Source organism: Centrocercus urophasianus, unplaced genomic scaffold (assembly GCF_019232065.1).
Source record: "Centrocercus urophasianus isolate 14NV4802_14NV808 unplaced genomic scaffold, USGS_Curo_1.0 seq_20, whole genome shotgun sequence".
NCBI lineage: Eukaryota > Metazoa > Chordata > Aves > Galliformes > Phasianidae > Centrocercus > Centrocercus urophasianus.
This window is the reverse complement of record NW_024884756.1, coordinates 2,150,753-2,165,295: the sequence shown is the minus strand read 5'-3', so window position 1 is coordinate 2,165,295 and position 14,543 is coordinate 2,150,753. Positions and strand designations below refer to the sequence as shown.

Genomic DNA, 14,543 nt, shown 5'->3' with positions numbered 1-14,543 from the left:
CAGATAAAAAGTTTCCTGTTTATGTGCATGTCAGTCAGGAATGCATTCCATGCAGCATTTAATCAAATACCAGACTGGAGGTGGTCACAAATTCCCTCCCTGGGACTGTTGCTGCAAAGCAGCTCTCTCCTGTACTGCTCTCTGTTTACCTATCAGCAAGCTTTTGAAAAGAGAGAATCTCAGTTCAAGATTACATTAACAGAAACACACAAGAAGTCTGGAAATGAAAGAAGGCATATGAGCTGTGAAGAACATATTCCAAATCCTCATAGTAAGAAGAGATGCTACCCTGGCAGGATTTCTGCTAAGGAAGGAAGCTGGTAAACATTTCCAGAAGAAATGCACTTAGGAAAAAAAAAACAACACCACAGCATATATACTAGGAATAGCCCAATGCAGCATTTCTCCCCCACCAAAGGCCTGCTAAAAGACTGAATTCAAATGGGCTTTCCTTGGGATTCAATCAGGTGTCCTTTATTAAAGCCAGTATTAGAGCAGGCTTTGTGGCAGGTGCCTCTATCACCACAGGAGACAGGTTTCACAATTAAAAGCAATGCAATCCCCAAGGAGCCCATTTCTTGCTGGTCAGAGCAGTGCCTGGGGAAAAGCTGCCCTTTGAGGCTGTAACACTAACACTGGGTCTAGCATTCCCTGTGCCACCAGGCTCAGCTGGTACTCCCTCCCCTCCCCACTTTTCACCCCCCTCTGCTGACTTTCTGTGCCCTCATCACTAGCAAAGCACACATCTGACTGCAGGCATAGCACACACACCACCCAGTCCCTGCTGGAGCACAGAGCTGTTAAACACAGGAGAAAGGAGGGCAGCATCCTACAGAAGGTTCCAGCAGAGTGAATTAAGGAGGTTTTTGGTTTTTTTGTTTTTTTGTTTTTAATATGTATGTTCCAACCAGTATATATAGCATGTGTACACATGTAGGCACACATTATATACATATACACACAAGTTTGCATCCATGTTTATCTGTTAAAAAACCCTTAGTTTTTCCAGATTGTACAAAATCAAACGGTAGCATTGTCCAAAAATCCCCATAATCAGGGAGAAACAACCCAAATTTATTTCTCTACTGCAGACCCTCCAGAAGTAGGGATGATACTCTGGGGCTCCTCCACAGAGCACCACGATGGAAGTTGCTCACAGTCAGTCACTTGGAATAAGCATCCAGGCACTTGCTTACCAAAAGGTGACTTGTTCCAACTGCAGCAGCACTGCCCCAAACTCCACTCCTCTAATAACAGAAAATAGCACAGCACACTCCCTCTTCCCAGAGGATACTTCATCTGCATTTTAATTCCCCTACCAATTCATAACATCTGCCTCAGCATCATGCAAGTCAGCTACATTTAATTTTTATTCCCAATTCCATTGGCAGCTTGACCTCTCCCCATCACCTCCATCCCCATGGCTGGGTTGCTAATTTGTCTAATCCCCTCACTATTCTGTATTGCACAGGTTCTCAGAGCCAGGATGGAAGCCAGCTTGGTCAGTACTACCAGGTCAGCTCCCATCTTTGTTCTGATCTACATTTCCAGCTGCCATCACTCAGAGCTGATTAAGCTGTCCTTGGCAGCTTGGAACCCTACCCCTTCCTTCAAGTTCTGTAGTTGTTTGCTGGCTGCTGGCAGTTGTTTCATAGAGACGCCCTGAACCAGTGAATAGCACTGGAAAAAATGAAGATCTCGTTCATTTCAGATTCAAGAGCCAAATCTGTTTCTTTTTTCCTCTGTTATTTCTGGGAGGAGACAACAAGAGACATACCAGCCCTGATCCAAAAGAGAGACGTGTTTGTTGCTCAAAGCATGCATTTGAGATGTCACATGAGGGTAATGACTTCTCATACCAGAGCAGGAAAACCCCCACATTTCAATCTGCCTATTCAAAAGAAACAGAAGGAAGGTTAATCCTGAATGGGAAAGCTATTAAAAAAGCTGGGAACACCAAGCTCCAGCAATTGCATTCTCCATAAAGACACAAAACCTACCAAGTCAGCTCTTCTACTGGGAAGAGAGGATCTGTCTCAGAGACACAAAGCTCAAACCAAAGCATTCTGGAACATTTCAGTTAAAAATCACATTTCCAATACACTGAGGCAGCTTGAATTCAAATGGAGTTTTCTGCCAGCTTGTACCAACCAAGGGTTAGCTCTCTCATCAAGGCACAAAGCAGTCCCCCATTAGCAGCCACCAGGTTAATCACTACCAGAATGACACAGCACTGACCAGGTGAAAAGGTTGGGAAAGCTGGTCAGGAGGAAATAGCAGCACAGAAGCGTGGGGATTAGCAGCTCTGTGCACAAGTTCCACTGACCAGTTCTGCAGTGCAAGCAGGCTGCAGGTGTTTCATCACCATCACTGTCAGTAGACTGTGTTATCAGGCTCTTTGGTTATGCTATATAGCACATCAGAGGCAAATGTCTTACACAAAAAAAAGAAGAGTGGTTGAGTTGATTTAAGATTAAATGGTATAATCCTTGCATTGAGAGGCAACATAACTTTGCCAGGTTCTCCGCCCCCCCACACTGAATCAAGTTCATTCATTTGTAACCACTGCTGTACCGTCCCTATGGGCAGGTCATTTTTAAGACAATCTGAAGTATCAGGAATGGTTTACATTAGGGCACTGAGTATTTCACCATCAAAAGGGACTCCCATCACAGCTGATACGTGGGAACAGCGCTATCAGCCTTGCCTCGAGCTCTCCAGGAGCAATTCTTATCTTGCTGCAGCACAGCCTGCTAGAAACCCAAACCCTAGGGTGATAAATATCACCAGCTGCTGACACTGGGCAGGATTAGAAGGGTGAAGGAGCCATCTGCTGGCAGCTCCTCCAAACCAGGGAGAATGCAGCAAAGCTAAGAACACACCAGCTACAAATTAATTACGTACAGCACGTTTAATTATCCATGGATTCGAACTGTCTGTGGATAATTCAGATTAAGCGCTTCCATGGGGACGTACAGCATATCTGCCAACAGTGTGAATGAGAAGCTCCTGGCAGCCTGATCTGTCATCTGGAGAAGACAACAGAACTCAATGCATTGTGTTTGGGCTGCTAGATCACTGCCTGCTAGATCACCCCAATACTGGAAAGATAAAGGCAGGAAGCAGCCAGCATCCATAAAACGGCCTGGGTTGAAAAGACCCACAATACTCATCCAGTTTCAACCCCCCTGCTATGTGCAGGATCACCAACCACCAGACCAGGCTGCCCAGAGCCACATCTAGCCTGCATCCAAATCATTGCCCTGACCAGAGCACACAGGGAAGCATCTATTTAAGAGGCAGCTGGCACTGTATTCTTAACTAGAGACAAAAAAAAAGAAGAGCACAGGTGTGAAAATGGTAAGAGCTCTTCCTTAGGAGTTAAAATGAAACCCTAGGCTGGTTAAAGCCTTCAGGCTGTTTGAGAAAGCTGCTAACCACAGAACCACCTCTGAGCCAAATGGGGAAGATCCCTCCAGGCTGTAGCAGCCCTGCTGAGGAGACATCACAACTCCCTTTGAAGCGCATAAGCAGAGCTCAGCTACTGCTAACAGCTTAATAACCTTCCCCAGCCTCATTCCCTGTGTCAGATAGGGCTGCAGCATCAGACATACAGGTATCTAGGAATTACTGCAGGAAAGCTGCATTGCTCTTTATCTTCATGCAACTATGGCACCATACAGAGCAAAACCACCAGGACAGGGCTGTTCTCTAAAGAAAGAAAACACGCAGCATTGCTTTGCATCAGCTTTAGTAGAAAAGCAGCCCACATCAGCATGCAGGTCAGCCACTGTTAGAAAGCTCCCCTTAGCAGTGCTGAGTTTGGGGAAGGTCTCTAACTCAGAGCTTCCACATGTCAAAACAGACTCCATAACACATAAAATGCAAATATCATCCTAAAAGAAACAACAACCTACCTTTCTGATCCTTATGAGTCTGAGTTATCCAAAGAATCCTCCCATTTCAGCTCTAGCACAGGATCACTACCACAGCATTCTTCCACCTGCCTTCGAGACTGCTTATAAGCAGCTAGGAGCTAATTGACTTCACCTGCAAGTGCAAATCAGCAGGGCTGCTTGCATTTCTTGCAGGTGTGTGAGCTCTGGACTAACAGGATGCTCAGTAGAAAGCCCTGAGGTGCTGCTGTACAGCTCTGCTCAGTGTAACTGCAAGCCTGTCCCCTCTGATGTGCCTTGCAGAGTGACTGGTGTAGGAATATGTAAAACACACCTCTGAAAATAGATAAATAAAAGGTAGATAAGAAGTGTCTGACCTTAGATAGGCAGCTGTGCTATTTCAGTCTGTCCTTTCGCTCCAGCTTGCTTGCTCACTGCTCTGCTGGGCTGAGCAGTTACCCCTTAGGTTGTATGTATAAACATTCACATTACTGCTAAGGCCCACATATTCATTTCTGCAAGATTTTCATTGTGTTCCTCACGACACCACCTATGGGTTTCATTATTAATGCTGAATAGCTCTGCCTTCCAACAAAGAGAAAGCTCTGTTTTCCTCAATGAACTTGGAGGTACCAGTTGATGTACTCTAGGGCTGACACATTCCTGCAAATAACGTGCCACGTGCCAAAGATGGCATTGTTTCCACTTCACCCATCAGCAGCACAGCGGAGCAAACAAGCCTCACAGCTTTCATCTGCCATTCTTTTCCCTTCTCTTCAATGCATTTTTACTGCACGGATGCAGCCGTGCTCTTGGCCATAAAAATGAACTGTGGTGCTTTGAAGGAAGATGTTCACATCTTAATTCTTCCTGCTCCAGCTGTCAGTCAGGCGCTGAGCTTATGATGTATACAACTTAGTGGTTTTGTAAGCTTCCTTCCTGGAAGCAGCAGCTTCAACTGGGGGAAGGAAAAAAAAAAAAATAAGCAGGACAGAAGAATGCTTTCTTGTTACCCATTGATTCCTCAAGCCATCACTTTTGTTGCTGAGCAAAGCAACACAGCTCTGAGAGCCACTGGAAAGTGATTAAAATTTGGCAGCAGAATGTCTAAACCACTGGCGTTTCTATAGCAATAGGGAGAGTGCAAGATGTGAAGAAGCCTGTAGCATTGCTGCCATCCTGCTGTGAACCAGAGGTATAGTGCTCTGACTTTGGAGCCAGAAAGCCCATTTCTATTGACCCCCCTCCCCCTTCCAATTTAACAGGCTCCATTTTAATTCTCGGGCTGACTGCGGATTAAATGTTATGCTGTAAGCCAGATTGCCTGCCAGCTTATTTTCCTTAAGGGTTCCTTTTTGCAGAACCACAGCCGAATTCGGGTCGGGAGGTGCAGCATAAGCACAGCAGTCAGAATGATCCAATTTGGGATGAGTTCTCACCTTTAGCTTCCTAAACAGAATCCGTTTGATGTGCCAACGCTACCGAGCAGAGCCAACGCTGCTCACGAGTGCTGCTCATTTCTGGGGGAAAAAAATAAACCCAGCTAATTGTAATTGCCGAAATATGGATTCAGAAGCATGATTATAGGCACCCAGGTATGAAATTATGGCCATTTTAATCAACTTCTCGCATTCCCTCTCCCATTTTCTCTTAGGTGGCCAAGCAGCTGCAGCCTTCAGTCGTGTGGATCGGAGACACGGAGAAAACGTTCTACAAAGCAGTGCCCAAGGCTGAAGAACAGGTGAGGTGCTCCTTTCTTATTTTGGTGCTGATAATTTCCAACACAAAGGAGCAGGTGTATCTCTCAGCTCAGCACATACTGGTATGACCGGACCCACCGAAGCTTGCTTGATGATCGCTTGTCTCACTAATGTTTTTTTTGCTTTTAAGAGAGTCTTGTGACCTCTCGGGGGCTCTTAAGAAGTCACATTTCTCTCCTACCCAGCCGTATTTGCTGTATTTAAAAATAGTCCAGCCACTGCTCATCAGTGCACTGAAAAGCGGGAGAGAATAATGGAGAATTTCGAAACGCGAGGCAAGAAGCTAAAAGTTAAGATGAGCTTAAACTGTTCGAGTCTATTAATTTGAGAAATTGGATGGAGCCAAAGTGAACAATAAAGTAACGAGGATAAATTTCCACTGTGAAAGCGAAGAGCATATATTAAACACTTATGTTTACAGATTATTTTCTTTGGGCTCCCCGGAGTCCTGCTTGCTTCCATTCCTTCCTGCCTTGTGCAGCTTCCCCACCAGAAAGAAAATTAAAACACTGCCCAATAGGCACAGCAACTCAGCCACTGCAGCAGAGAGCTGTTCACCTGAAGTCCTGATTAGATTCATGCTGCTTGCAAAATAGTTCACAAAACCAAAGCTTTCTTTTTTTCCTAAGGCAAGTGCTTCGTGTTTGGGCTGTGTGATGGACACGAGCCTGGTGATTTGGAAGACTGTGTCATGTTGGATGAGGCCACTGAGTGCTGAGAGGGCTGCGTGAGCTCATGGGTGTGCAGGGCTTGATGCCCTCTAGTGGTTCTTACGCTGGGAGTGAACGTTCAAGTGCAAATGGGGATTAAAATGAAGGCTAGAGGCCAAAGGTTGCCTGGAGCACTCTTAAGCTTTATCTGCTTTGAAAGGAAAAATAAAAAAAGTAGTCTCTGTCCAATCCTCTGTAAAGGGTGCACAGCAGTCAGATATCAAATACGTTATGGTAACCCAGCTGCCATGGATGACATGCAAGCAGTTAAGCCACTCAAACAAATAGGGGTCACCTTCACCATTCACCCCACTTTTCTCCAGCTCAGGTGCACGTGATGGCTGAGATCCTAGCTTGCCTCTGTGACAGGTTCTCTTGCTACTGATATATTTCTTTCAAGGTGGAGGAGGTAATGTTAGCTTTCAGTACATATCCATTAACTGCGTGCACTCTGGACACGCATTACCTTCAAAAGTGTAGCAGGAGCTGCTGACACACAAATGCCTGTCAGTAGGCTTGACACAAGCGTGGAATCTTTCCCTTGTCTCTAGCACCAGTACGTTTATGATTTGAAAATAAAGATTCCTACAGGTTAAGCAATGAGCACCCATAACAAAAGAGGGACTAATGGGTATCCGTGAATATCACATCACCCCCAAAAAACTCTAAGTGCTCTAAATGCAGGGGATAAATTGGGGCTTATTTTTGTGAGACAGGAGTCAATTGCTTTAAAAATTCTCTGCATCTTCTGACAGATCACATTTTCCCAGCAAAAGACACTTTATTAGTATAAGAAAGGCTGGTCTGAAATTGAGGCAGCTGCCAACTGCATAGGAAAAAACGCACACCTAGAGTAAGGCTCTCCATTGAGTGTGATTGACTGGGGTGTTAAGCCTCAGTTATTTCTGGAGAGGCTTCTAAGTCATCAGACTTTTCTGAATACGTAAAATCATAGAATGGCTTGGGTTGGAATGGACCTCAAGGATCATCAAGCTCCAACTCCCCTGCAACGTGCAGGGCCACCAACCTTCACATCTAACACTGGATCCCTAACCCAGTTATTCATTTGCAGAATAACACCTCAGCAATTTGATGAAGTTTTCCCAACCAATTTTCACTTGATCCTCCTCAAACTTGAGTAGCCAGTGAAAAGTTCTGCTCAACGGACATCTGTTCTGTCGATAAGAGTTGAATATTCATAATAAGGTCTAACAGCAATCATCACAAAGATCTGAGTCCCGAGTTCAAAGAGCTGAGATTCCCAGCAAGGTGAAATCAAAGAAGAAATCAGGGAGTGTGTTTTTCATATTGAAAATACCAGCAGGGGTTGGTAGACGAGAACCTTCCTGAACTATGAGAATTCCAGGCCAGGTTACATACCCATGTGTTCTTTCTATCCATTAGGGATCACCAAGTGCGCAGGTCCAAGCAATATTTCTTGCACTGAAAAATGAGGATTTCCTACTTTAAACGAGTTGTTGCTTCCTTCCTGCTTTCCAGGAGAGAGCCAGCAAATGCTCTAATAAAAAACACAAGCACTCAAACCCACGAATCCCTGGGCAGAAATCAGTTTGCAGAAGATAAGGGCTTTCTACTCAGGTTGAGCATCTAGCCTGTTTGTACTAAGTTGCAAAGAAACAAGTGAAAAAAAAAACCAAATCCCATTGCAGATAGCATGTCTGTGGATAACACACATACCTACATTATTCATATCTACAGTCGTTGCTTCACCTCATTAACTCTAAATTGTCAGTACTGATAAGAACTCTTTCCCCCTTGTATTCACATGCGCTCTCTGAAGATGAATCCGAAACGTCTGGAAAAGATTCTCCCCAAATTCCTGAAGGCTTTGAAAGCAGAGGACAGAGTGCTGCTGGTGGGGACCACCAGCCGGCCCTTTGATGCCAAGATCAAACCTTTCTGCAAAGTTTACCAAAAAATCATCCTGATCCCTCGGCCTGACTATGCTTCAAGATTTGGCAAGTACCTCGAGTCTTTCTGACAACTACTGATGCACTTAATAATGTGAATTACTGCAAGAAAAGTGGTGGTTTGTTCACGTCCTTCAGAAGTGGCTGGTAGATGGGCTTTTGTTCCCAGAGGTATCATTTTCTCCTGATTGTATCATGTGGTTTAATACACTTTTCTGGGTACTGTGTAGTCTGGATGTGGTGACTCATAAGCAGAAGGGCCGTTGAGGTTCAGTCTAAAGATGATGTGGAAGAAAGATTTAGGACTATTCACAGTGACACCAAACACTTCTAAGCCAGGACTCTGAATGGTGCATTTCTCCCATCGGAAGCTCCTAGCATGAATATCCCTATTGATCACCACATCAAGGAGAACAGACTCCTTTCATGCCACTGATCTCTGGTGGATCATATCCCAGAAGAATACAGAATGAAAAGAAGCCACATTCAGTCCGGAGACCTCACTACACAACTGTGCTCTGAGTAAACCAGACAATCTTGCTCCACATCTTCATCTCGTTACAAAATGATGCAACTGTGTTTTGAAGTCCACTTCTGCGCTGCCTTTCAAGGAGGCAGCCAAGGTACTGAGATGATGCATGTTTGGGCAAGCTCAAGACAGATTTTGACTGTCTAGCACGTTGTAAATCTCTCCCACATTCAATAATTTTCAGTGTGGATGGGAAACGGTCCTTAAGCAGGCTAACATGTGTTTCATGTTAAGTTACAGCTCTGATTAATTGCTAACAGATAAGGGACTTGAATAAGACCTAGAGAAAGGAGGTGATAGCAGCTGAATTTAGCTACGTTCACTCCTGGGGACTGAACCTGTCACATTCTGGGATTCTCACCACTAATTTGGAGTCAGAAGGGCCAGCCGAAGGGATTTCAGCTTGCAAACCTCAGAATGCCCCAAAAAGTTAACTCTTGACATATTGAAGGAGATTAAATTTCTAGTTTTAATTCTTTGATGTTGTCCCATTTAAGGCAGTGCCTGCCCTGGCGTTCAATGGAAACAAGGTCGTTACAGCACAGAGCGCTCATCTTCCCATCATGGCAAACTCCAGTGCCTGACAGCCAATCTGAGAACTGACGAAAACCTTTTTTGGCCATGGCATAACAACCACAAACAGCCGCAGTGCACAGACTTTACCCATTCACTACAACCTTCCTTTTGCTACAGACCAGAAAACTCCATTCTGTGCATGGTGGCAAACGTGCAGTGGAAACCATTAGGCTGGTAACACCAGCTTTCCACCCAACCTTTTCATATCTCTCTGAGATATTCCACTTGATTGCAAATTGCAAATCAACAACAACAAACTATTGCTCTGATTACTTCATTTTTGTCAGCAAAATCTCAGGCAGTTCGGGTATCACTGGTCTGAGCTTGCAGCTACAAGAAACAAGCAGGTCCACCATTATTCAAGAAACAAAATGCCAATCACAGAGACATTTACACCTGCATACAACATGTGCCTGCATAGTGGAGGCATTGGGCTTCAAAACCAGACTTCAAGTCCCCATGCCAGCCCTATGCGCATGGAGGAACCCTAACCCTAACTCTGTCCTTAGGGTGACCCATCAGGTCACCCAAATAAAACCAGGCTGTTAATGGAGGTGCTTCACTCTGCACCCCCAAATGGGAAAATACTAGCTTCCTTTCCATGTACACTCATTTATTTAAACAGCCCTTTCCATTTTTACCTTGTGTGCCCGTAATGCAGAACTATTTCTCCTGCTTTCCTTAACATGTGTCTTTGGCATTCTCTCTCTTTCTATTTTGGACTTTGCTGAGCAGCGTTATGGAAACACGCCATCACACAGCGTGGTGGAGAGATCACCAAGCTGCTGAGCATCAGCTGCCTGGCCAAGCTGTCGGATGGCTTCACCCAGGGCTGCATCGTGAGGGCAGTGCAGGCAGTGCTGAGCGAGCTGCGCCTCCTACAGATGGCCAGGAAGCCCTTGCGCACTGCTGAGTTCCTCACCCCGCTGGCCAGCCAGGACCCCGTGTACAATGAGGAGGAGGAAACGTTTAAGGTGATGCTAGGAGCTGTGCTAACTGGCTGTCTCTTCTCATCCCCTGTTGTCCGGGCATATTTGACCTGGGGATCTGCTCATTCTGCTGGTGCCCTTGCATGTGTGGATAAACGTGTGCCATGAGTGTGGTGCATTCATCTTTGCTTGGTGGGAGCTGACAAGTGTAAGCCTGGCTGAACTTTCTTCAGGAGGCAGAGAGCTTGGACATCCAGGATCCTCGGGGTCAAATTCTAAGTCCTTTTCTTAACGTTTTCTCAAATGAGAATTTTCTCACACGAGTTTTTGTCTGTGGGATTCAAAAAGTGAGTTTCCACTCCCAGGGCCATAAAATATTTAAGGCAAACACTGGTGTGCTGCACGCACCTCAAATACACATGGGTCATGCTGCAAGAGGTGGTCAGCGGGCATGGTGGGCTGGGATTGAGCTACAGATGATCTGAAATGTTAAGCTTTTCCAAGCTTAACATGGTTCAATGATTCCATGGGCATGCTTGCAGACCATGGAGGTCTCCCACCAAGAAGTTTCCTTTCCGTTCTGCTCTTTGCATATCCCTTGGCTCTGCATCCCCATAGCACCTTGCAAATAAATAGGATGCAGTCCCTAGCAGCCTGGTGCAAACCACCTTCCACTGCTACCCTAATGATAGTGGATATTTCTCCCAGCTCTGCTGAATGCTGTCCAATTTCCACTTTGAGCCATTTGGCTCACTCAGCATAGGCAGCATTTGTGATATTTGGCAAATCACTCTTGTTTTCCTCGTGCTTCCTATCTAAACCAATATCTTTCCTCAGGGAGAGGCTAATGGTTCAGTGTTGCAGCGCAGAAAAAAACCTCCTATCATTCCCAGCTCCGAGTCGTAAATCCATTGGTGCCCTGTAACACAAGAGCTAGCATTTAGCACAAGTCTAACTCACGAATGCTGTTCCACTTCCCACAGCCGTGCCTGTTTTGTACAGCAAGGAGCACGCAGGCAGCACTTCATTTTGAACACTGCTACTGTCGCCCTCAGCGCCCCACGGCCGTCGTTTCCTTGCGTTAATTACAGCCCTTAAGAAAGTGTTTCCTTTTATCTGCGTTCAATTTGTTTCCCTTTAAATGTCACGGAACCTGGCACCTGTAATATGGCACAGGGGATGAGGACCGTCAAAATGGCCTCGTGCATCAATTAACTCAGTATCCTCATCTCTCCGCACACAGAAGGACCTTTTCCTGAGCCTCTAATCATTGCCATTGCTGGACCTCTTCTGTTGCTTTGCTTTGTCCCTTTTGAAGCGGGGTGGCTAAAACTTAAAGCAGCATTCAAAGTGAAGATTAGCGCTGTGATGAATCTTTGATTTCTATTCTCTGGAAACATGAATCTCCCTGTTTGACATTTATATTCCGCCAGCGTTCCGAAATGAATATAAATAATGCAAAAATTTTGTGATAACGTGATTTCTTTGTCCAATTTACTCCAATTTCTGGCCCAATTATCCATCCGCCACGTTCCTGAAATTAAAAATCATCGCCCTAGTGGGACTGATACAAATCCTCGCACAGAAATAACAGGAGTCCTACAGAGCAACGGGTGCTCAGCCAGCACTCCAGCTCTGCCTGGCAGTGGCTGATATGAAACACGTGTAAGATGTAGGAAAACCCATACCAAAGAGCTGCGGATGTCATTCCTGAAGGTTTGTAACTCTGATCTGTCACATACCGTCCATCACTTACATCCCCAGCTCAGGTGCTGGTGGCCTACAGTGATAAATCTTTTCCTTTAGCCGTATCTGAGGAGCTGGCTTCATTAAGACCAGGTAGAATCCTAGAATGGCCTGGGTTGAAAAAGACCACAGTGATCATCTGGTTCCAACCCCCTGCTGTGTGCAAGGTCACCAACCAGCAGACCAGGCTGCCCAGAGTCACATCCAGCCTGGCCTTGAATGCCTGCAGGGATGGGGCATCCACAGCCTCCTCGGGCAACCTGTTCCATTGGATCTTTCCCAGGAGTTTCCCTAAAGCATATAGCTGTCCTGGTAACCAGGTAGCTGCTCTGCTAATCAAAAAGTCAAAAGCAAACAGCCTTGCATGCCCATTAGCAGGCAGTTTGTTGCATTTGAAAACATAGATTCATAGAATCACAGATTCATTCAGTTGGGAAAAGTCCTCTCAGATCCTCAAGTCCAACTCCACCACACCATGCCCAATGTCCATGGCCCTCAGTGCCACATCCCCATGGTTATGGAACACCTCCAGGGATGGTGACCCCAAGACCACCGTGAGCAGCTGTGCCACTGCAGCACTGAGAATTTTCTGAGAGTAAATGGTTCTTAATATCCAACGTGCACCAGAGGAGACAGAGCCGTGGCATTAAACAGTGGTTTGTGGCCAGAGGAAAGACTTCAGTTTCAGATGGAAGAGTACAGCCAAATGAGAACAAATGCGTTTTATCCATCATGTCAGCACCTAGTGGCACGTTAATCTCTGGTGTGGGCAGGCCTTGCTGATAAAGTTCTGCGTATACATATGAGGACTGACTAATTCCCACACAGTTCTCATTTTAAAGCACTGCCCTCTCTTTCGTTTTACATTATTTTAACGTGGCCTTGTTGACATTACAGCCCAGGAGCTTGGCAAGTGTGCGGAGCGACCATACCAAAACCATTTACAAGTCACAGGACTGTGAACAGGCATCTGAAAGCAATAAACAGGTTTTTAATGTTCGGGGTTTGTTTGGTTTCTTAAGCTCTCTCATTGAAATAAAAACTGTCTGGGTCGATTTGCAGAACCATGAGAAGCATATGCTTTGTCTGCTGCCAAGTTTCAGACCAGAAAGGGTTTTGACAAGAGCTATACGCCTTGGAAATAGGGTTGATCGGAGAAGTTCTAACATTTCCATAACTATAGCAACACAAATGGCCTGGCTAAGTATTCCTGTTAATGAGACACACTTCACGCAGGCAATCACCATACTTCTTGTTATAATGATGTCCTCAAGAGATCTAAGGGTTTTATTTCTGCTGCTCCACAAACCGGCCAAGGTTTTAAGAATTTTGTACAGAGTGCTCCATTGTAGCAGTAAAAAGTCTCTTAACTGTTCATTATTATTATTTTTTTTAGCATTATTAAAACATACCTATGCTTTCTGGTTCTCCAGGCTTGGTATGCCAAGACACCGCTGGGTCGAGCACGAAGCAAAGCAGTGGCAAAGAGAGAGAAAGCAGGAAAAGGGAAAAAGAAATAAGAAGGTGAAGGAAAAGAGACAACACCAATGTCCTCCAGAATTCTGTGTCCGGCAACGGCCATCACTGGACAAGGGGGAGATGTTAGGAAAGCAGGCATTCTGGAATAAAGCACCACAAGTTAAAAGAAAGAGAACTCATTTCTGAATGTATTTTTAAATGTTAAAGAATAGGACGAGACATCAATGTGACGAGTAGCTCTCAGAGGATAAAGAGTTAATGGCCATCGACTTGCTCAAGCATTATTTATTCCGAGAGGTTTTAGGGGGCAGAGGGGTTCATTACTCAGAACTGTAACATGCCATCAACTTTTAGGCTACCCTCATTTATTTCAGCAAGTAACTCTCCTTAAAAATTGATGTCACGTTAATGTCTTTCATTACTTTAATACCCTATATGCTTTATAAAACTAACTGCTTTATGTATCTGTAAGTCTAATGTGTTACAGTTCTCGATAAAACTATTACGGCCGTAAAGACTGCTTTTTAATTGGGATGGATTATAAGACACTTAATGCCATGTATTTACATAGCCATGCACTTCTTCACCTTTTGATGCATCGGTGTGGATAGATTAATGCATGCATTCACAGAAAACAACACCAAAAGCAGAGCCAAAGCAAAGGGTGATGTTCAGGTTGGTGGAAGAGGGGGGGATGGAACAGAGCCTTTCCTGCTCTCAGAGAGAAATCAGCTGGAAAAAGATGCTCCTGGAAGAGGTAGGCAGAACATAAGCCTGGAAAGATTCCTGTAGGTACAGAAAACAATTCAGGTAATCATATCATTGAGCACAGCAGAAGGGTCTGGTTAATAAAGTGAGTTTTCTCCTCAAAGGAGGAGCAGGCTGCTGTGCTAACACAGCAAACTCCCTTTTCTTGTGGTCCTCACTGGCCAGCCCCTTCGGCCACCTGGCACAGGGATCTCCTGAATTTCAGCCCTCCTGCCTTGA

The 14,543-nt window shown here is 45.1% G+C and overlaps 1 protein-coding gene across 1 annotated transcript in view; it reads left to right on the top strand.

The window, feature by feature from the left end:
* Positions 1 to 13,955, top strand: part of IQCA1 (IQ motif containing with AAA domain 1) — an 85,113-nt gene extending 71,158 nt beyond the window's left edge. The window contains exons 16-19 of the mRNA XM_042822045.1: positions 5,551 to 5,637; positions 8,168 to 8,345; positions 10,138 to 10,376; positions 13,511 to 13,955. Of these exons, the coding sequence (XP_042677979.1) occupies positions 5,551 to 5,637; positions 8,168 to 8,345; positions 10,138 to 10,376; positions 13,511 to 13,597 (591 nt within the window). The 3' untranslated portion in view covers positions 13,598 to 13,955. The remainder of the gene's footprint in view (positions 1 to 5,550; positions 5,638 to 8,167; positions 8,346 to 10,137; positions 10,377 to 13,510) is intronic.
* The last annotated feature ends 588 nt before the right edge of the window (positions 13,956 to 14,543 follow it).